Consider the following 22,521-nt stretch of genomic DNA (forward strand, 5'->3'; position numbering starts at 1 on the left):
TATCAAAGAAAGATGCAGTTCAACTCCTTCTTTTAACTGCTTCCCAAGTTAATGTATTTCATAGTATTAATGTATTAAAAATGTATTTTTATGTATTAAAGAAACGTTAATGCATTAAGAATCAGAACTGAAACCGTAGAATCGGGATTCGAACTGAATCTCCTGGTTTCTCACTTCTACCATATTGCCATGGACGAAATTATATTATTTTGTCGATTCGTCGATGCTGCTGCCACGTGCTTTAGCGGTTTGAGCATCGAGCCGATAACGTAGAAATGACGAAAGCAGCCGAACTCTGCCAAACCCGCAGAGCTCACACGGACACGTGGGACAACGCGCTTGTGTTAGATGAAACAACTGCGGTAGGGGAATCACTGGGACGTCGTGGGACGTCGTGGAGAGGGTAAAAATTTGTCCCACGTCCCACGGTTCTGGCATCACTGGCTGACGCTACTGATTATGCTTGCCTTTCCTCTCAGAGGGTCGTGGTGCTTTGAGAACGAACGCCATCTGCTTTATCCTAGGATAAAAATCAGAAATACTTCGTACTGCAACAGTCTAACGCACTTTGATGGTAATAACAGACTGTTTCGATATCAAAAACTATACCCCATTACTCCAGCCTTGCCATATTACAGCAACAAAAGGAGCAGCAGTGAAGCTTGTATCTGTAGTCACTGCTGCAGATGCAAAACGATTGCCAGACATGACTTTGTTTTCGAAATGTTTTTAAAATTCGATCCCAGCGCCCTCTATACAAAATTGGCGGAAACTACTTGACAACTTACCGACCGCACCTACGACCAGTTTCGATTTATCGATCGGTCCTCTGTTCCTTGTGTCGGAAGTTCCGTCGGTAAGTTGCTGAGTAGTTTCCACCATTTTGGTATAGATGGCGCAATGATTTTATGACAATGTTATACTATTTTAAAATTATAAAGATTAAATGAATTAAATCTTAATTAAAATGGAATTAAAGGGAGTCAAAATTGTATGTTTTCAATTGTGAGTGCGGAGTGTGGTATAAGAGGAACTGGTAAAACAGGCACGACTGTCATACCGATTGTGAGCTCGACCATTCGATCTAATCGCGAGAGTTTGTAATGGCAGTAACATTAATGCAACTCTATGGTATTTTTATTTGCTTGTTCAAGGCTAAGAAATATCCTATCGCAACAACTGAAAAATGAAACGTGAAATGATATAAATCACCGCAAATTTCCTCTTACAACGTCGCATTCACTGCAGCTACAATACGTCTGCGATAAAATGAACTCTACTCGATCTGGCTTTCTTTGCCACTTTGTATTTATTTTATGAACATGATATTCATAAATCTTAATAGATTATTTGTATAATTATTTACAATTATGATTCGAAATGATTTTTTATCCGCACAGTCTTCAGTTTGATTGAGATTTATATTATAAAATGTCTGATAAAAACACAGGAACTGGTCGATGATAAAAAGAGATATGTTTTTTAAGTAATGTGTAAAGAAATGTTGAGAAATATGTACAATATATATATATATATATCATACCTACAAACATATTTATATAAATACAGAGTATTAAAATTTAATTTAGCCATTTCTTCAGTGGCAGCACTAGTATGGATGTGTTATACGTCAAAAAACAGGCAGCGTTTACAAGATGAGGTTTTTATACAGCATATCGCTTGATATTTGGTAAATTTTCGAGAGATCGTCTTATATCATAAATCTTGTAATATGATTATTTTTGTGCGTATCATCGTGATGTCAATTATGTAAAACAAAAATCATTTACCTTATGCGCATAGTATTCCACATTCTAAGAATTATTTAATGATTAAGGTGCTGCGTTAACTCTTTCGATGTTGACATTTAAACATTTCTAGATACAACTGTGCAATTTCATTTTATTCTATTCATCAACTTTTATCGAAATATTTGTGATATAAAACATAACCTACTCTTAATAAGCTAGAGCATGAAATTTGATGACATAGTCTTTATGTTTTCAATTAAGTTTCAATGTCTTTTTACATAGCAGTGTTTACATTTAATCTTGCATGTCATCTCAAAAATATTATTTTAAATATAATTTTAACATAAATCCTTAGTATAATATTTATATAAATATTAAGAGACTATCTTTCTGATGATTCTTAAAATATGATGAATGGACAGTACAATATGTGTAAGTAATGTACTATTAATAATGACTAATTTTATATTGAAGATGAGCAAAATGATGATTAATCAAGTTATTTAGATTCAAATATATGTATAATATACATATATATATATGAACTAAATGTAATATGAATTAGAAAGCTAACAAGATTACATAATTTGGTTAATATTCCTTATTCTTGTTATCTGTCGTATGTAATGATATGCTGCATAGAATTTGAAATAAACAGCAAAAGAAAATGTAATGTGGAAGACTTTAATAAACAGTATAAATATCGATGGTATGAATTTTGTATTTTTTTTTTCAGTAATTCTTTCTAAGGGAATGAGGAATTTGTATTGTGTTTTCAATTATCTTGGAAAAGTGGCAGGTGCCAGTTAACATAATTTCTAACAATTATGGAAAATCAAAGTCACCATACTCAAGCTTATCAGACTCATCAGTCATTTTGGAAAAAGAATACACGCGCCGTTCCAGGGAGGTAAGTTGAATTTATATAGCATCGTGCGATTATAAAATTAGAGTTACTTCCTACGATGTTTAAAATAAATTATAATAAACATTCAGGGTTGATTATTAATTATGATGTAATTGTTTATATGTGACAAATATAATAAAAGACCAAGCCTCAAGCAAGATGGTAAAGTTGGTAAAGGAAGCGCTACCACCCTTATACCTGGTTCAACGAATCCAGTGTCTAGCAGTAGCGGAGGTATATCCGGAAGTAGCGGTGGCTCTACATCTTTCCAAGATTTTCAAGAAAGTATAGACGATGCTTGGGATTCGGGAGATGATGAATTTTGTACCGTTTCTGATGTGAAGATATCAAAAAGAGTCAGCAAGTCTGCTGCTATTAGCGTTATTAATAGTCACCGTTCGAGAAAATCGTGTATAGAATCAGGAATAGGTGTAAAACCTCAACAACGGGTACAAGAAATTATTCCTGAAGAAAAAAGAGCAGAGGCTTTGCAAAGATTAGCTGTTCAGCCTTTGCACTTGAGAAATGCTAATTTGTCTATACATTCTCAAGTAAATAACAGTCAACATTCCACAGAAGATTCAGATGTAAAATATGGTGCTTCCCCTCAACACAAACCGACACAATTTCCGGGTAGGCCGCAACCGTTGAGACAAACGAATGCGCCTTCGAAATTTTTTATACCTTCTAAAGAACAAGGTGCTAATGCAGTGATTTTTCTTTCTTTCTGTATTCGTTCAAATCCGGTATAATCTCACTTTGATTAATATTTTCAGATGGCGAAAGTAAAGTAGATAAATTTCAAGCCCTTTTGGAAGCTTCTGTGTTAAATTTAGATGAATTAAGACAATTGTCATGGTCAGGTATACCTGCGCGACTGCGTTCCGTTACTTGGAGGCTATTGTCTGTAAGTAAGAAAGGTAAACTATACCGTATCTTTCCACTTAACGTACAAACTCTACGTAAAAATGTAAAACTATCGTTTCTGTTTTCATCATGCAGGAATATTTGCCAGCCAATTTAGAACGAAGACAACATGTGTTAGAACGTAAACGTGTAGATTATTGGAATTTAGTGAAACAGTATTATGATACTGAAAGAGACGAGGGATTTCAAGACACATATCGGCAAATTCATATTGATATTCCAAGAATGTCACCACTTATTTCGTTGTTTCAGCAAACAACGGTCCAATTAATTTTTGAAAGAATACTTTATATTTGGGCAATTCGTCATCCCGCTTCTGGATACGTTCAAGTGCGTTCGATGTACCTGTGTATTCTTATATGTCACCCTTGAATCAATTTTAACTGCATTTCTTCTTTTTTGTATTTTATTCTCTTATGTAGGGAATGAACGATCTCGTGACACCTTTCTTTCTGGTATTTTTACAAGAAGCAGTACCCATGTCAGCATGGCAAGACTTGGAAAATTACGATGTAGCATCGTTAGAAAAAGAGCAAAGAAATATTATAGAAGCAGATAGTTTTTGGTGCTTGTCTAAGTTTCTCGATGGTATTCAAGATAATTATATCTTTGCTCAATTAGGTATTCAGCACAAAGTGAACCAGTTGAAAGAGCTTATACAAAGAATCGATGGTACATAATTTGCTACATTTTAAAAATATATCATTCGAAACGTTACTTTTTCTTCGTGACTTTTCATTTTTTTTCAGCCCCGTTACATCAACATTTACATCAACACGGAGTGGATTACTTACAGTTTTCCTTTCGGTGGATGAATAATTTATTGACGAGAGAAATTCCTCTTCATTGCACGATTCGTCTATGGGATACTTACTTGGCGGAATCCGATCGATTCGCTTCGTTTCAGCTTTACGTATGTGCCGCGTTTCTTCTTCGTTGGAGACGTCACCTTCTTTTACAACCCGACTTTCAAGTAAGCGTTAAATTATATTATTAAATAATGTAATATAACGTCATAGGTGATACGTTATATTATATTGTTGTTTAGGGACTGATGCTAATGCTACAAAACCTGCCTACTCAAAATTGGACAGATTCGGAGATAGGAATATTGGTCGCAGAAGCGTACAAATTAAAATTTACATTTGCAGATGCCCCCAATCACTTGCAAGCTCACGATACGAGGTGACCGTTTTACAATACGTTTAGACAACGGTATTGTAATAGCGGCTAAGAACATTATTTTATCAAATAACTCGCGGCCATTTTGTTTCGAACATGATTTCAAATTGCCTGATCATTCAGTTCTGCAGTCGAGAATAAGCCCTATTTTTCATTTTCTTTTTGTTCCCCCGTTACGTTTCTCGAAGATCCGATTGATCTATACAGATTTTATTACTATTGCTGTTATTTCTAGTAAATCAAGTTAATACGATAAGTTTTCTCGCCATTTTTTAGTTTATCAAAGTTATACATATGCGCAAGCAACGAATCGATCGTCATTCACGATTCGTATTATATTTGTATGTACAGTACGTGTATGTTATAATTATATTATGTTATATATGTAATATAATATAATTGCATAAGTGAAAAATTTTATATATCAATTGCAACTGGTTGCTCTTTTAAGTAACGATTACATATAAGCTTTCCTTTACGCACGTAAATTTTCAATTTCTGCTCAAAGAGTAATCACCTATGTATTTAGCTTTTGCAAATGGATCTTATGAACGAGAATGTTATGGAATTTTCTTATTTTCTTGTATTTCATACAGTTACATTTATAAATGAACGTTAGTTTTACTAGTATGGCAATAGTTCAAAGTGGAAGGGGTGAGGAGCAGATTATCGCGGAGGGCTTAGAATCTCGTGTCAAAAGATTTTGACTCATATCCTTGCCATGCTCGTGCATCGCCATAACAGATATGTATAATAAAAAAAAAAAAGGTGTTAAAATATCTTCAACAAAGATCGGGACTATAAATATTCTTAGTTACTTTAAAGCCATTTTATCAAATGGTTAAACCATATGATATTTTATGAATTGTTAACGATTCAAGATAACGCTCGAACGGATAGTACTGTACTCACGCGAAAGGTATATCTAACGATAACTGGTATTTCAAAAAGGACCAATCAAAAGCTACATAAAAAAAAAAAAGAAATGAAGGAAAGAAGGAAGAAATATACGCGTTATTCATAATATAAGTTAAATTTGACGTATGACAAGAGGTTATGATTATTTGCTCGACGTTGATATGTTTTCGGGTAAGAAAACAACTACAATATGTATGTTTTCCCGTTCGTCGACTCTGATTTTCTAATCGAAAACCTGTACACAAAATATGTGTAGCGTCGTTGATTACAATAAACGAGACTGTCTCTTTCTTATCTATGCGTATAAATAATGTTCTTATCGAATTACATACTTGCACTCGAAGAATTGAAATATTGGGCTATTATTTTACAAACGTGAGAAATTATTTAGATATAACTTAATTTATGACATACCTGATACATTACGATAAATCTGAAATACTTGTTAATATTAAAAGAGGCCGTAGCCGGTTGTCATGTTAGTAATTAACTGTTAACAAGTAGTTAACTGTTTGTAATTCGATGTTTCAGCTGTCGTCGATATCGATCTGGCCATAATCCATATTTAATGGCTGTAGAGAGGCGAGTGAATCGTTCAGATTGAATGTTTCCTGTGTAAAAATGGAAAGAAGATATTGGCTCAACTCGAAGCAAAAACGATTAATCGTGAAGTAAAAGAAAACTCACGTAATCGACGGAAATCGGTGTTGGATAGACACAAGGTATACATTCCATACGCGTGACACCATTGTTATCGGCGGTGCATTCGCAGTTTTGACAGGGATTTGGTTGTGCGGTCAATGCCACCCTCTTGGAGAAAACGCTGGCAAACTTTTTGATCGAGGCTAATTTGTCGAATCGTAATTTCTCGCCGCTGAATATCGTTCCATTGATCTCCAGAGCCAAGGGTGTACAGTAACCAAGCGCGCTCTTTGGAAGTTTCACTTGTCGTCTTAAATCGACATCACCGACCAACGTTCTAGCGTCTTTCTTCGTGTACGCCTTTGTTGCGTCCAATCCGTACAGCAATTTGTTCAACCTTTCCTTCTCGAATTCGAAATCACTGTCCATCAATACGTGAAGCGTGATGCCGTGCTCCAATAAAACTTCATGAAGCACCGAGTAGTCCAACTGGAAAACAAAAAATTGCTTGTCAATTAAAGAAACAGAGAGTTTGTTATTCGCGGCTTACCGTTTGATTTTCCGGTTCGCAATGCGAGCAAGGCATCAGAATGAACGTCTTTGAAACGCCGGCTCTGAAAACAAGTTTCGAGGCGAACGCGATCGCCGCAAAGATATCTCTGCTTCCGTCACCAATGGGGACACGATCGAAATAATCGAGGAATCGTGCAGTGTTTTTCGTGAATATTTGCCCGTCGATGACAACGCTCCTCGGATGATCGAGCACTCCGTCAGCTCCAAAGACGACCAATGACCATCGATTGTCGGTTAAACCTTGATCTCTGAATTCTTTGTTCAATTGAGCAACCAAGTGTTCGATGCTACGATTTCCTTTCACACCACGATTACAGTCTTTTCCTTCGACGATGAAGACCACGTCGGTCGATCTCGGTACACGTTCACCTTCCAACCTTCTAAATTGACCTTCCGCCACCTGACTACCGTCCAACATATTGCAATTGGTGCACGCATCCGGTATTCTGAGATAAGTGTCGTGGAACATGCACGCTTGCAAATAGGATAGAGCGATAGTACAAGCCTCTGATTTCCTCGCGCTCTGGATGCACATTTCAAAGTATTCGCCTGGTTCGATCACGTCGAAGCAAGAAACGAATTCGGAACTTTTGTTCACGTATAGATCGTTACAAAACAGTGGAACAGTCGTATCTTGTTCCGGTTTCGACGTTGAATTAAGAGCGTTCGAAGAGCAACGATGATCTTGATCGATCGACCAACTATCGGCGAATTTTCCCACGTCCGTCATTACGATTCCGTTCGATGACGTGGTATCGTCCATCGGTTCGTAATTCATAGTTCCGAGAATGCCGGCAGTTTTTCCATGATACCAACCGGATAATTCCAATGTGCACAGATTAAATTTCAGATTGCATTCGAGCCGTAATTGATTTTCCTTTCGCTCGACGATAATCACGCTTTCCGTCTGATAGACGTAGGTGGTACCGTTCTCCAATTCGATTGGAAGTTGAAGATCGTTCGCCAGGCTCGACGATTGTTCCGAGAGACGTTTGATGCTCTGCAAAAGAAAAAGATATCAAAATCGTGTCTGCGTGTGTTTATTTTGAAATCGAAGACACTAACGTCGTTGAAATAGTCGATCTCGAGAGCTTCCTTGCCGAGCAACACGATGATTTTGTGGGTGACGCGATCCGATTGTGCATGAAACTCGATGAGAACTGTGAACGTGTTTCGCACGAAATCTCGAGCCAACAAGTAGCTTCTGCTGCTACCGCAAGGAACGGCAAACTCCAAGTGTCGTCCATCGAAGGTGGTAAAGTGTTGAGAAGCAACGATCATCGCGTGCGCTGAAACGATCGCGAAAGATTGATTTGAGGGCAGGCGAAGAACGGAAAGAACTCGAAGAAAGTAAAATTTCGTGGTTACCTTTGAACGGTGGAAACCAGTTGAATGGATCCATGTATGGTTTGTATCGGTACACGCTCCAAAATGTTAGATTCGAAGAGACAAAGTACGATTTGAGATCGGAGACAGCCCTAAATTCCGGGATCTCGTGGAATTCTGGAGTCTGATTGAAAGCGTGCCAAGACATTGGAAGCTTTTGTTCGAAGCACATCAATCCTTGATTGGGATCGAAAATGAACTTTGTCTTTGCTTCTCTGTACCGACTTTCAGCCTCTAGGGCCGTTTGGCTTACTTCCATTAATTTCGAATGAATTAATCGAAGGGCGTTTTCTATCTTGGCTCGTACTTCGAGGTATTCGTAAACATAGTACACTCTACCGTAAACCTGTTGCATTTTCTCCAAAGCGTAATGTATAGACGGTAATTTTTGCAATTCTTTTAATTCGGTAATAATCTCGTCGACGATATCCTGTAGTTCTTTGCCAAACGGAACGAAGGTGAAGTATCTTTCCTTTAGAAAACGTATTATAATGCCGCTGTATTTTTGAATATTCGTTATGATATCGTTACTTTTGATGTCTCGATACAATTTGTCGATGTCCTGGGTGAAATTTGTGAAACGGTCAAAGTAAGGAGACGCGATAAGATCGTTTTGTCGATCGTAAAGGAAGTCTAGGACCTCTTTGCTCGCCTTCCAGACTACGGTCTCCAAATAGTGAATGAAACGAATGAAAAGTGGTTCGATCATTAACAGAAATCTATGCCACTGCTGCGATATCGATTGGGAGATCTTTACCCAGAGATTCTCGATGTACTTGATAAACGACACGTGAAGATCTTTCACGAATTTGTCGTATTTTTCTAACAATTTTTCGATTATGTTCGCCACTTGAGAGATCGAATCTCCTCTTAGAATAGCGGCCACGATCTCGGAAACTTTGTTGAACGCATTCTTGATCGTTTCGATTAACCAAATCAAGGAATTTCTAATAGCCTCTCCCGATTCACCCATTATCTCCCATATTTCGTTCACGATGTTTGGCAAAGACTGTATGTGACTTCGTAGCGAGAGTTCGTCGACCACGTATAATCCCAAAGCGACCACGTCCTTGATATAAAAGTCGTTTGCATTATACGAATCGTTCAGATACACTTTCAACTCGTCCAAGTCTTTCTGCAGCTCTTTCAAATTACTGAAATGCGTAACGAGCAGCTGTAGGGAACTAAATTCCATCGAAATTACATCGATAAACTACATACATTATGTACTCACTTCCAGTCGTCGAGAAATTCTTCAAGATCTTCCTGAGCGTCGCTCCACACGTCAGAGATTATATTGACTGTTTCACTTTTAATATATTGCTTCCAACTGTCGGCATCGTTATTCAAACCATCGTACGCGTCCATCGCCGTTTTCTTTACGCTAGTCTGTGAAAAAGGAAAAGAACGTAAGAGAAGAATTGACAAAGAAAGGAAAAAAAGAATCGAACGTACGATAATATCGCTTTTCAGTTCCGGTCTCCAGCGTAGCGTGGAAGTGATCAATCTAGAATGATTGAGTTTCAAGTAAAAAGATACGTCGGATACGAAAAAGTCTTCCTCGTAGGTTCTCCAAATGTTGAACACGGCGTTCCGAGCGTCGGGGATCTTTCCGTACATCTGTAAGCTTTCTATGCCATCTGTCGAAGATAGATAGATAGATGAATCTTTTTCTAGAGATCAAGTAGAGAAGAAAAAGTAGAAAAATCGATATATGGACGTACCGGGAGTATAATTGAGCGTCATCCAAGTGAATTTTTCTGCTGGATCGAGGAGGAAAACACCGGTGGCGTTCAGATCCGGGGTGTTAACGACGCTACCGTTCACAAAGTATCGTCGCTCGATCGATTGGTAGCGAATGTTCAAATGTTTCACGGCATCGTTGTATTCTCGATGGAAAAAGAGCTCGTCACGATTAAGATCGAGACGGGCGTTGAGCTGTCCAGAGTCGTTGATGATAAAACTTCGTTTATACAATCCATTGTTCACAGTCTGGAAAAACGCGTTGTCGCGTTTCTGCACGAATCCTCGAACGTCGAGATCGAATCTGGTACTCGGATGTCTTCCCGTTAATTCGTAAACGTATCTTCTGGTAGAGGGAAGTTTACTTTCGTCCTTCAGCGACGCCGATAAAGCAAAGTGTTTGTCAGGATCGGTGGAGTAGTCCGCGGTGAGGACGCAATTGAATAGATCCCTGGGGCTTTCTTTCAGTAGCTCCCCTCTTAGTAATACCTGTTTCTTGAAACTAGGGTGCCTCAAAGCGAAGATAGCTCGTTGTCGCACGCTCGTGTCAGCGTTCGAAGATAAGTTTATCCAATTGAAGAGAGCTCCGATGGTTCTTGGTCTGTACGTATCTTGATCCCAGTCTAACTTCGCCTCCGACTTGAATTCCTCGCTGCTGATCCAGTATGATCCGTCCAGTGTAAAGTTTCGTCGTGGATAAGATACGCTTAGGACTAAAAATTGATTGTCCACCTCTTCCGTCGTTTTGTTTAAAATATTCACGCGATAAGATATCCATACGTCTTCGGCCAAGCTGAACCAGCAGTTCTGATCAAATTCGCCAGGTAAAACTTGGTAGTCGGTTTTCAATTGAACGGTTCTGTTCGAGTGTATCGCTTTCAGATGGATATTCTGACCGGTGTGCGTAGTTTTGATTCTTGATTCAGCTGCCACGTTGAACGCGGTTCTATTGTCTAATCGATACAGATTCACGTGTTTGAATTCTACCGTCGGATAGTTTGTTCCTTCGTTTCCCGCGCTGTACTCGTACTGATTCACGTAAAGAATCCCTATTGGTTTGTACGCGTTTTCGATCGTGATTTGCACGCGATCCTTTTCAAAGCCGGCCCTGGATTCGCTTTTGGAATCGTACTGACCGTGTACAACCTTCTGCCCGTTGTACGTTAACACGGAGTGACCAGTGGTCACTTGAGGTCGTTTCTTGTAACCGTACGTTAAATGAGCGACGTGACGCGTGTTCAATGGTACTTCCGCGTGTAAGATTCCTTCGAGATCAGAGTCTAATTTTTCGCTGCGATACGTGTAATCCGAGTCCACTATCGCCGTGTTTTTCGACCAAAAGATCTTGGCGTATTTCTTGTTTCGTTGCCTACAACAGAATAATAATACAGGTATATATACATTTAAAAAGCTACGCTGTAAAAGTACGCCTGAACGCTTACAGAGTGGTGAATACGACGAATTGACATCCGACTTGCGAAACGTTCGCAAACGGTAAAACAGCATCCACCGTTCCATTGACGTTCGACAAACTTTCGTAAGATATGTTCGCCGAAGCAAGATGCGTGCTAGCTGGATAATGGATATTCGCGTTTATTAAACGTCTGACCGTGTCGTGTTTCGCGTCGTAATCGAACACGAACACCAATGTTTCTTGTTGCTGAAACTTTGGCGTGTACAACGAATACTTGAGTAGAATCTCCTTATTGTCGAAGCTCACGTTCAATAGATTATTGATGGACTGAACGGGTAGCATCCCCCAAGAGACGCGAAGATGCCCGTCGATGTCTCGGGTACCCATGTGGATCTGTAAGGAGAATTACGGTACAATACAATACAATAAAATATAATACAATATTTATGTATATACCAACCGAACCGTCAGAAGCATAGTTGGTGTTAGCCTTGACGGCATTGTAACCGATCACGTAGGACGCATCTTTGACTCCTCCGTTAGCGTGGTAGCTAATTAAAAAGCGATGATCGTCGTTATTAGGAGGCGGTAACCTGACGACAAACACTCCGTCGATGTTCTCGTGGTTACGAAAGCCAAGGGTGGCATTCGCCGCAAATTTCCATTTCTCCCGATCGACATCCAAATCGAAGCCAACGTCGATGTTCCTGAACGCTCGACCAGGATTCCTGAAGAACATTCGTGTATCGAGAACCTTTGCTTCGAGATCGTTCGATGATGGTTCGTAGCCGACAAGCAGCCTTCCGAACATGTCTACCATGTAGATCAGCTTCCATTGAAGAGTACCGTATCGAGTGTGTCCGTTCAAGCGTCCGTTCGCTCGAACGTCACCGCTGTTGTTGGTGAGTAACATGTTTCCTGTAAAACTGATGTTTCGAATATCTTCCGCAGGTGTCTCCGCGTGGATATACAAAGTCGTATTGCCGTTTACTTGAACGCTCATAAAACTGGTAAGCTGGAATTGTTCTTTTCTGTTCGAACGATTTAGAAATTCCCCGCGAGCTCTGGCGTCCCAGTTGAAATAGTTAATAAAATTAGCGTCCATCCTTCCGTTGAAAGCGCGACCAACCACGGACAGACTTAGTCCGTACCTTTCCTTCTTCAGCTTTACAATAAAGCTGCTATCCGATTGATCGATGCCTGAACTTGGTCCTATCGTCATCTCGATGATGTGCAACGAACCGTTTCGCGTTACGATCGTACCGGAAATTCTCTGCGTTTCCATTCTCGCCAAGTCTGATAAATTGCCGTCCAAATTGTACGCGGTGTCGTTCATTTTGCTCGTCTTACCCTGAAACTCAAAATGCGGTTTATCATTGGAGAACGGCGTGTAAACTATCGCCTGAATCGTTTCAGAGGTATAATTTCCAAGTAGCCTGTATTCTCGATCAGCCAGGTACTTCGAGTAGATATTTAGACTCGCGGTATCGTTCGTCGCGATCGTGTTCGAACAAGAGACGTCCACCTCCACGCTTTTCAACGTTTCGATCCAAGACTTTAAAGCGACGAAAGCTCGGAAGCGATCTTCCGCTACGTACCACTCCGACTGGAGGGAAAACGATTTTGAGACTGGTTCTGCAATTTCGCCACTTATCTTTAGGTATCTTTCCTTTTCCGTAAAGTCTCGTTTAACGGTGAACGTGGATTTCGGTAGTTTCACCATTGGTGTGTCGATTTCGAGGACGAGCATCGTATCGAGAGACATTTCGCTCTCGATAGATCCAAGGAGTTCGATCGAGCTGTTCGGTCCGCGAATGCCGATTTTAGCCTTGTAGAAATTTTCATCGATGTCCAGGGTGGTGTTGGTGTCGAGAAATCGTATAAATTCCATGGGAGTCTTAATGTTTATTCGTAATCTGTGCGTCTGCGAATCGTCTAATTCACTTTCGGAGTAAACGTAATTCGCGTCCATTCCTGTTTCGTACCATGTCGCGTTTCGTCTGACATTTACGTGCATTTGCATCGTGTAACTGGACTGCTCCATATCTACGACAAACGAGTTCAAACAGGTAATTTCGTTGACCACTTGAAAGGGTACGATGATCGTGAGCTCGTTTTTCATGTTGAAGAAATCTTGTATCCAGAACGTGTCGTCCAACACGATTGTCCCTTGAAAATATTTCAAACTGCCCAAAATCTTATACGTCGGTCCATCGTTGTCTATGTCCAGTTCTCCTATAATATCTTCAAGGATTATAAGATACATCTCAACCTCGCCGTGCCAGTAAAGATTGCTTTGCTCCTCGAAATCGTCTTCTATCGCCACTTCTTCTTCTTCTTCTTCTTTCCTCTCTTTCAGCTGTCTCTCGTTCGAAGAATCCTCCTTCGCGATCTCGATCGAAGGATTGATCAGTATATTGACTGGTGGAGATTTCGGACCGCCTTTGGCTTTGACGCCAAGTTTCGTCTCGGCTAATTTGATGGAAAATTCGGTGTCGACGTCGAGATTCCCGTCCACCGTGTACATTACAATCAACTTTGTGACGATTCCGCTTTCCTCGAAACCCCGAAGTGGCGTGAACAACAAGTAACTGTAATGAAAATCGGTAATATTATGATAGCTCCAGACACCCTGGAAACCAGCCTGTATATTGTTGTAAGCGACTCTGAAATCTGCTTCTCGATTACTCAATTTGCCGACGAGCAAGGATCTTCGTAGCACCTCCAACGGTGTCGCGAGCGACAGTCGAACGTTGAAATCGTAGTCTGCTGTGAACAATTGACAAAGTGCTTCGAAACCCATAGGACCGTTTGGAGTGACCACCTCCGCGACCGCGTGTTTATTTTTCTCGGACAAACCGAATCGTCCACGGACGAAAGAAAACTTCTCCAACGGGGTGGTAACGTTGAACTGAATCATTGATTCCATGAAACGGTGAATATCGCCGATCAATTTTCCCGTGTAAGTTCTCTTATCGAGATCCAAATTGGCCGCTCCCAAGAATTTCCAGTCCGGTAAAATCTGCAATTGACACCTCATATCGCTTTTTCTGTAACTAGTCACAGGTGACTCGAGATGCAAATTGCCGGTCAAATTGAAAACGTTATCCGACTCTTTGTTCAGATACCAAATGCTCCAAGCGTCGATCACTTTGTCTGGATTGTACTTGACCAATAGACGAGTATCCGCCAGCTGCGAATCGATCAGTCGATGGGTGACGTTGACGATAACCGAAGAAATTGAATGTACCGAACTAGTTATTCCACAGTTCACTTTCCATTCGCGAATTTTCTCACGCTGCTTTGTACTTCCATCGAATTCCGCGATCAACCGTTGCGAATCCTTCCAATGAGCACTACCGCTCACCTTGATCGCGTTTTCTTCCTGCAGATACCTGTAACAGGATTAAAACGTTCAATTTACAGGTCGCATTGAATGAAACGGTCGATAATAATCGTTCGAAGATAAACAATTATAGGTGAATTACTTTGCGCTTAGAGCCGTTTTCTTCCAATTCTCGAACGGCGTGACCAGCCGACCCTCCATGCTCATCGATCTCGTCCATGCTTTTACGTAGTATTCCGTCGCGACGAACAGCCCTATCGTATTCTCTGGATTCCAGTCGATCGCAACGTCTACCGCGTAATTGTAATAACCGCGCGCGGCTACGCGACACGATCCGGCGATCAAGCGACCGGGATAAGTAACGGTGACGATCGCGCTCAGATTCTTCTGGGGTGGTTGTTCCTCCGAAATAGCCGGAAGCACCGTCTTATCCATCGAAAAGTGTATCGCCAGTTTCAGGGCAGGATCTCTATTCGCGTCCCATTTCACTTCCGCTCCGAATTCTTTCCTGTTTTCCTCGTTAAAACCGATCAGCGCCAGATGCACGTCCCTCCATTTGTCTAAATGTATCTCCATTCGAATTTCTCGTTCCGTGTTCACGTCGGTCATCACCGAATACACGTTTCCTTTGTATCTTCCTTCGACGTAACTGATGAAATCCGTCGCCGATAATACCGTGTGATTTAAGATGAACGCGTATCGATCACGATCCACTTGTTCCACGTATAAGCCAATCCTGATGTCGCTGTAATTCCGGTACAGTTTGCAGTTTACCAGAACGTCGCTAGCAAAGCTTGGAGATTTCAGAATTAACTTTAAACTATGACTAACGACGGTCGCGACCGATCTATCCGAGTAAGTGCCACGCGCAGTCAGATTGTGTCCGCTGAACCAAGTTCCGGTAAAATCTAATTCGTAAGTACGCTTCGATCTCTCGGTGATTCGTACATCCACCAACATCGCGTTAAAGTTTGGAATTGTCAAGTTCGCGTGTCCTTCCATGGCGAATGTTAATCCTCGTGGCATTATCAGGTTCACCGTTAATACGATTTCCTTTCCTGAACAAAGAAGAAACGTACGACCAATGAGAGAGGTTTCAGAGTGAAAAATGCAATGCGATGTAACATACGACCAACCTGGAGCGTATCCTATCAATAGGCTGGTCCTCGTTTCCGGCCCCATCGCGTAGTGGCTGATTCCGACTTTGATGTCTAAATTTTGAATAGGTTTCGTTACGGCGATCAGCGCGCTTACTTTCGTGTCCTGATTTTGAAAGTACATCTTCGAATAGGATAAGATCAATTTAGCGGTAAGTTTGTGACGATCGTCCATCAGGTGTGGACTGGAATTCACTTCAGCGTGTAACTCCAAATGGCCTAACGCTTGCTGATACCACGCAATTATTACCGTGTTCAATTGAGGATACGCGGTCGAGCGTAACTTTAAATCGGCCGTCTTGTGCGTTAACGTTTTCGACGAACGATTCGAGAACAACACTTCTAGTTGAAGCGTTTCCTTCTTAGGCATTTTTTGTAACTGATACTCTAACTGAAAATCACCAGCTAAACTTACGTTTCTTCTAACGATGTAACCTACTAGTTTGCTCCAAACTTTTTTAGTTCGAAAGGTCAAATCTATATCGCATTGGGAGACGTTGTTCTTCCAGGCGCTTCTTATCGTACCTTGATGAAAAATTTCATTTTCAGATCAAGAAGATGATTAGTAACCGTGAATATGGATTAAGCGTTACCCAAAGAATCGATCAAATACCTGAAAGAGCGACTATTCGTTCGTTGTTTACAATCACGTGCATCTGTGGGCTGTACGTGTAACCATACTGGAACTTTTTGATCGCGTAACCGAATGTGGCATCCAAGTGTTTGGTACCGTTTATGTCGAAACCTATGTCCACGAATGTTTCGTTCTCCGTGCTTTTGTAAGTGCCTGAAAGAAGAAAAATTTCTCAGCTGACGAAATACGTCGGCACGAGGTCTGTTATGTCTTTTCTTTTACCAGGAGGAATAAACAATTTATCCATTTACCTTCCGCCACTATAGAGTTTCCGGCAGATCGTAACAAAACGGTAACGTTGTGTGTTTTAACGTCGAACGAAACGGTTGCGCTCAACTCTCTGTTCACCTGCGACCCTGGTGTATCAAACGCGACTCTGAAAACGTTTTCCTCCTACAAAAGAAAGTAAAATATGTCGTTTCGAGCATGAGACAGAAAGAATGATAGGATACCTTCGTTTTTTCCCACTTGTACTCGAGCAAGTAATGTTTAGCGGTAGGATCGGCTTTGATCATGGAAACCTTGAAAAGCGTAGGACCGCTTAAGAGAAAATACGGCGCGTTTGGATCTTTCGTTACGTTCGACAATTGATAATCGAGGCACAGTTTTAGTCCTACGAGTCTGTCGAGAGCGCCCCAAGTACAGCTGGTGTTGCTGATAATGCTTCCTGGGGGAATCGACGATTGCATCAAACGTCGATCGTTACTGTTTTGACCGGTGATTAAGACGCCGATCGGCTTCTCCTCCACTTCTGCTCCGTTGCCTTTCGTTAAAAGGATATCCGTGCCGATCGAGAACACTTCCATCTTTTTATTCGGTAGGCCCAAACTTAACCGGATCGAGCGCATCCCTTTCACGTCCAAGTGAATTTGGACCGCCCCGGACGAATACACGTTCGTTCGTAGTTTCGTTCCAGCAGTTTTGTAAAAAGCATCCACGGTCATACTGCCGATCGCATCGACGCTCATGCTGTTCGCAAACATAAAACCAACTGACTGTTATATTTTGTATCGATTTATTTCCATATTTTATTATATTCATGAATGTAACGCAGGAAATTGTAAGAGAAATAATCAAGCGTAATCGTACCTGGGCGCAATGTTGCTGACAAGTTCGATCTCTCCGCTAGTTATTCGCTTGGCGTCGAGTAATCCTGACATCTTGAAATCGCACGCCGCGGAACCAGCAAAATCTAAACGCACCGGCAGACCAGATGTCATCGGCACCACGTAAGTCGAATCCAGAAACATCAGCGCGTTTTCGTATTGAATTTCTTTTCCAGACGTGATTTCCTTAAATTTCTCCCACGGGTTTAAGCGCGTTAAAGCTTCTCTGATTTCTCGATCGCCGTTCAGCATCGAGTACTTTAGATCGTTTCCAAATATCTAACGATAAAAGTAAAGTGTTTATTCTATTCTTTTAGAAGAAATAAAGCCGTTCTCGTGATTTCGCTTACCTTGTAACCGAGACTTATCCTTGGATCGTTAAAATTATTGTCGATTACATCCGGTAATCGTTTCACGCGTTTCCAATAATTGTCGTCCTCTTCGGGAGCTGCCCTGAAACTTCTTAGGAACGTTTTAAAGAAACCAGACATTTTCTCGTTATTGTACGGTCCGTCCGGACCGAAGAATTTCTCCGCGTAATATTCCATACCCTCGAGTCTGGTGGTAATCTCGAAAACGTTCACGGATTCGCCGAAAAGATCGAAAGTGAGATTGAAAGTCGCTGTACGCGGTATATACGATTTTGTAGAAAAGATTAGATTTCCCTGGTAATTGCCGCCAAAATTATATTCTTCCGAAAAGAAAGATCCATCGTAGTTTCGTGAAAATTTCCTTCTGTCTCTGTTAAACTTCCCGTCTAAGTCTCTGTCCGTGAGAAGACTTTGAATCTCGATTTTGGTCGGCGAAGCAGAATTGTAGAGATTGGTCAGATGGCTCCAAATAAATGTTCCCACTGTGAACAGAGTTTCGATTAAACTCGAGGGAAAAAAAGAAAAGAAATTCAGAAGGATACCTTGATTAATTTCCTCGACTTTCAACGCGTGTTTGATCGTTTTGACGACGTTGTAATCGGGACAGCGCATCACTTGTAAATAAGATGCGATACGTATCTCCGTGTCCAAGCTATTGTTCCGATAGTAGTTTAGAAAATAGAGATCCCGGCTTTTTTCGCAAGACGGCATTCTTCGATGAGCATCGATACTCGCCATGCGAACTTCCATCGGCAAGAATCCTCCTACATCTTCTATGCACTCTTGTAACCGTTTCGATAAGCTGTCGGTTTCCAAGCCCATGTTCCCGATCGCTTTCAGAGCTTCCAACGTCTATAATCGAATGAGAAATAATGATTTACATCGATCGGAAACATGATTTCGAAATAACGTACCTCTTTGATCGTGGAAATAGAGTGAGTTCGTGCCGCGCAACCTTTCTCGATCCTTTGCTCAAGGTACGAAAGAAACCGTGTCACCTGTTCGACGTTGTCGCACCGTGTTTCGTGGTTCGAACAAAACGCGTAGATGGTCGCGGAATAACTCAGGATGAATTGAGCTTCCGGTATTTGATGTTGAAAATCGAGCAGAGGCGACAAAGTTCTGATCGTATCTTGATTAGGTCGAGGGATTAACGCAAACGCTGTGACCCACTTGTCGATCGTTGCTTGATCCACGTATCGCTTGATTATCAAATCTCGCATCACGTTCACGGCCGCGTTACTTCCCATAAACGGCAAAGCATCCACGATGTGTTTCCTGCGAAAACATGGAAAAAACGAACGATTTTCTTTTATCTCGAAGAGAGTATCAACTTTTGTCGCTTAATTCTACTCACTTTCCGGTTTTGCAGATACTATTGGCTCTGACGAACAACTGTGACAACGAGGGATAATCGAGAAGTCGAGCCGAATGAACGAAAGCGGTAAACGTCTCGGAAAATCGTTGCTGCAATTCGTTCGTGCTAACTCCTAGTCTGCACATCGTTTTCAACAGGTCTCTAGAAGTTCTTAATTCCCCGTGAACAGTTTTCGCGGTTCTCGCGTAATCGTACAACAGATTGGTTTTTTTCGTGCGATCCAATCCTTGACCATACTTATCCGATTCTTCCTCGTCGGTTCCTTCGTACTCGAGCGAATAATCGTCTTGAGATTTTCGAATCAACCGAAGAACGGAGGTAGATTCGGTTCTCGCGCCCGTATTTCCGCTGGAAAGCGGTTGCAATCGATGTTCCTCCTTGCATACGATCTTTTCGTAGACGTTGCGATCGACCGTTAATTCGCAATCGCTTCGAGAATCGAGAAGAGGATGCTGAGATCGACGAGTTCTCGATCGGGGACTGGTGTACACGTTCGAACGAACGACGGAGAAGTGTTTCGAACCGTAAACGCAGTCCGACAGGTGTTTCGATTTTCTCAGGATCAAGCTGGTACGTTTCGCCTCGCGCAAACGATAACTCGTCTCGCATACACCGTTCACGTCCAGCTCGTCTCCCCGATGATCCACGTCCAACCTGTGCATCGTGTTCTGTAGCATCGACAGCACACCCCTTTTCAAGTTCAACGCCCAGATCGGTTCCCGCTTGTCCGGGCATAATTCGTCTACTCGACCGTCGTCGAACGCAAATCTCAAGGTGTAACGTTCCAGATGCGTTTTAAAATCCGCGCCGGCACGATCCGGAAATTCTGGATTGTACTTCCGAGGGTCGTGGCTGATGCTCGTATTGTGGAACCTCAAACTACCCTCGCAAGGGCTGCTAAACCAAATAACCAAGTCCGCGTCCAACCTCAAGGTCGACTCGTTTAACGGATCACCCGTCGAATTGTCCTTTCCTAAATTTGTGCTCACGTCCACGGAGTACCTGTACCAGTACCAAACGTTTTCTTCGTACTTGAACTTTCTGCTCGTTGCCACTGGAAACGCGTAATTAAATTTTATTTAATATTTCATTGATCTTTCAACGACTTCTTTAATACAAGTTCCATACCTTTGCATCGCGTCCGGGCGCATAGCGTTGGATCCTTGACCACTTCTGAAACGGAAAATTAACGATCCGGTTAATAACACCGCGAATATTTACGTCGACCTAGTAGTGTTGCAGGGTTACGCTTTACTGATAACCAGACACCGATACGCATGACTCGAACCGTGCATTATACGATACTTATTCTTGGAAATAAGAGAGTTCACTAACACGCGCAACAGATAATAATCGAACGACAAGCAAAATTATACGTCACGATCTTACATGTATCATTTAGACAAACAAACACCTTCCATCCCTCTTTCCTCTAATTATTCAGATGTATGAGAATAAAAATAACTTTACCAGATTGTACGATGTCGATCGCGATACAAATCGCTACGACAAATATCGCGGTAAGGTTCCACGATCGTCGATCCCAAGTCATGTTGCTTGTTCCAAAGTAACGGGGTTGAATCGTTAATTATCTCTGCATCGATGCGCCCTTCATCCCTTTGTCTGTGTCGGCCACCGATCTACACCGTATCCCCGCTTCCTGTCCCTTTCTCTGCCTTTCTACCCGTTCGATGTGATTTTCTTAATCTCAACTCGTGCAGACGCCACGCTATACCACGCCACTAAACACCACGCCAACAAACACCACCGTTTACCCGATTCTGTAACAATTAAACTGTTTTCAAAACTATGAAATTTAACAAGAAATTTTCTATACTACTCGTACTTTTAGCGAAGCGAAATTTCAGCGAGGTCTCAAACAAACTTGAAAAGACGAAAGACGAGACACCGATCGACCGAGTCGAGTCGAAAGTAATCAGAGACTGTTGACGAGTGTTGCGCGAATAATCGCGGTGGTAAACTCGTAAAGAGGAGATCGCTGATCGAGCGGAAAGATCGAACCGAGAAAGGGGACTACTAGGGTGCGAAACAAGCCGGTACGCTTGATATCGGTTAAGTAAGTGCTTCCTGCTCCGACCGAACTCGACCACCGAATGGACTACGACATCGAATCAACTACTATGCTACTCCTCTTTCTAGGGGGAAAAAAGATCGGTGTCAAAGGTCTTCTTGCTTTTCGTATTTGCACGAGGTTAGGGGTCACGACGCGATAAGATAAACGAGGAAGCGTTGCTTCCCTACCATCTAACGATCTTGCGTCGAATTCGAAGAAGACACCGATTTTCTTTCGATCGATATTACTATACGTAGAAAGTTTCAAGTTTTCTGTATACTGTACCAATAAACCCACTGATGATTTCATTTATTTGTTTGTTCTGTATCGTTCCTTCTGTGAATGAGAACATCGTCATCCCATTTACCATTCCTTTCCATTTAAAATCGATTATAGGTATTCGTCGAGTTGACACAGTGATTCGGCTGGCAAAAATCAACTTCCTGCGAATACAATAACATGTTAAATAAATTTCTTTTAATATAATCAAAGCAGTAGTTTAAAAAATAGTTGAATTATCGAGCATGATCGGTAAAGCGCTTAACGATCTTGGAAAATACGATTGTTTAAAAATTATCTCTAAAATAGCGAACAAAGGTCAAAACTTTACGATTACGGTGATCAACACGAAGAAATTTTTCTTCGCGTCGAGGCATAGATCATCGTCATCTAAACATCGAATTTCCGTAAAAATTCATCGATATTTATTTCAGGGAAAATTATCGCGAATAAACAAACAACCACGCGGTCGAATATGCATTTAATTTTGCGTTACGTGTTTTCATGAAAAAACACTTCGAATTTCACAAGTGAAAAATGTTATACTTGAAGTATTTCGACGAATACGATGATCGATACTTTAAATAGAAAAAACATGTCTGTGGAAAATTGTTCGATAGATCGATGCTCGCATCGACGTTTGAATTGAAGGCACGGCGTAAGCGTTTTTACGCCATGTTGGTTTTTACGAACCAATTATATGTTACCTACCGAATGTTTTTCGAACGGATTA

General features: G+C 41.3%; 2 protein-coding genes across 6 annotated transcripts; one reads left to right on the top strand and one right to left on the bottom strand.

Moving 5' to 3' along the window:
• The first annotated feature begins 1,531 nt into the window (after window positions 1–1,531).
• Window positions 1,532–5,753, top strand: Tbc1d22 (TBC1 domain family member 22). 2 transcript variants are annotated; one of them, XM_034333366.2, is made up of 8 exons: window positions 1,532–1,690; window positions 2,488–2,661; window positions 2,801–3,357; window positions 3,435–3,565; window positions 3,661–3,915; window positions 4,008–4,257; window positions 4,335–4,558; window positions 4,634–5,753. In XM_034333366.2, the coding sequence occupies exons 2-8, from the start codon at window positions 2,579–2,581 to the stop codon at window positions 4,772–4,774; spliced, it is 1,641 nt and encodes a 546-aa protein (XP_034189257.2). In that variant the 5' UTR covers window positions 1,532–1,690; window positions 2,488–2,578; the 3' UTR covers window positions 4,775–5,753. The 2 variants fall into 2 exon arrangements, with proteins under 2 accessions (XP_034189257.2, XP_034189258.2); XM_034333367.2 differs by having other exon boundaries at window positions 1,599–2,183.
• Apoltp (Apolipoprotein lipid transfer particle) lies at window positions 5,521–22,272 on the bottom strand. Of its 4 annotated transcripts, XM_034333343.2 has the most exons (24): window positions 22,120–22,272; window positions 21,795–21,952; window positions 20,906–21,216; window positions 20,564–20,608; window positions 19,415–20,489; window positions 18,972–19,335; window positions 18,600–18,909; window positions 18,037–18,539; window positions 17,670–17,965; window positions 17,033–17,549; window positions 16,832–16,973; window positions 16,560–16,733; window positions 15,926–16,471; window positions 14,932–15,847; window positions 11,904–14,838; window positions 11,472–11,836; window positions 10,011–11,398; window positions 9,742–9,926; window positions 9,521–9,675; window positions 8,269–9,440; window positions 7,966–8,189; window positions 6,878–7,900; window positions 6,373–6,816; window positions 5,521–6,296 (listed from the first exon to the last, which is right to left on the bottom strand). In XM_034333343.2, the coding sequence occupies exons 3-24, from the start codon at window positions 20,985–20,987 to the stop codon at window positions 6,213–6,215; spliced, it is 12,945 nt and encodes a 4,314-aa protein (XP_034189234.2). In that variant the 5' UTR covers window positions 20,988–21,216; window positions 21,795–21,952; window positions 22,120–22,272; the 3' UTR covers window positions 5,521–6,212. The 4 variants fall into 4 exon arrangements, with proteins under 4 accessions (XP_034189234.2, XP_034189233.2, XP_034189235.2 ...); XM_034333342.2 differs by lacking the exons at window positions 21,795–21,952; window positions 22,120–22,272 and adding an exon at window positions 21,282–21,565; XM_034333344.2 differs by lacking the exons at window positions 21,795–21,952; window positions 22,120–22,272 and adding an exon at window positions 21,282–21,565 and having other exon boundaries at window positions 20,906–21,230.
• Between the last annotated feature and the right edge of the window lie 249 nt (window positions 22,273–22,521).

This window comes from Osmia lignaria, chromosome 15 (assembly GCF_051020975.1).
Source record: "Osmia lignaria lignaria isolate PbOS001 chromosome 15, iyOsmLign1, whole genome shotgun sequence".
In the NCBI taxonomy this organism is placed as follows: Eukaryota; Metazoa; Arthropoda; class Insecta; order Hymenoptera; family Megachilidae; genus Osmia; species Osmia lignaria.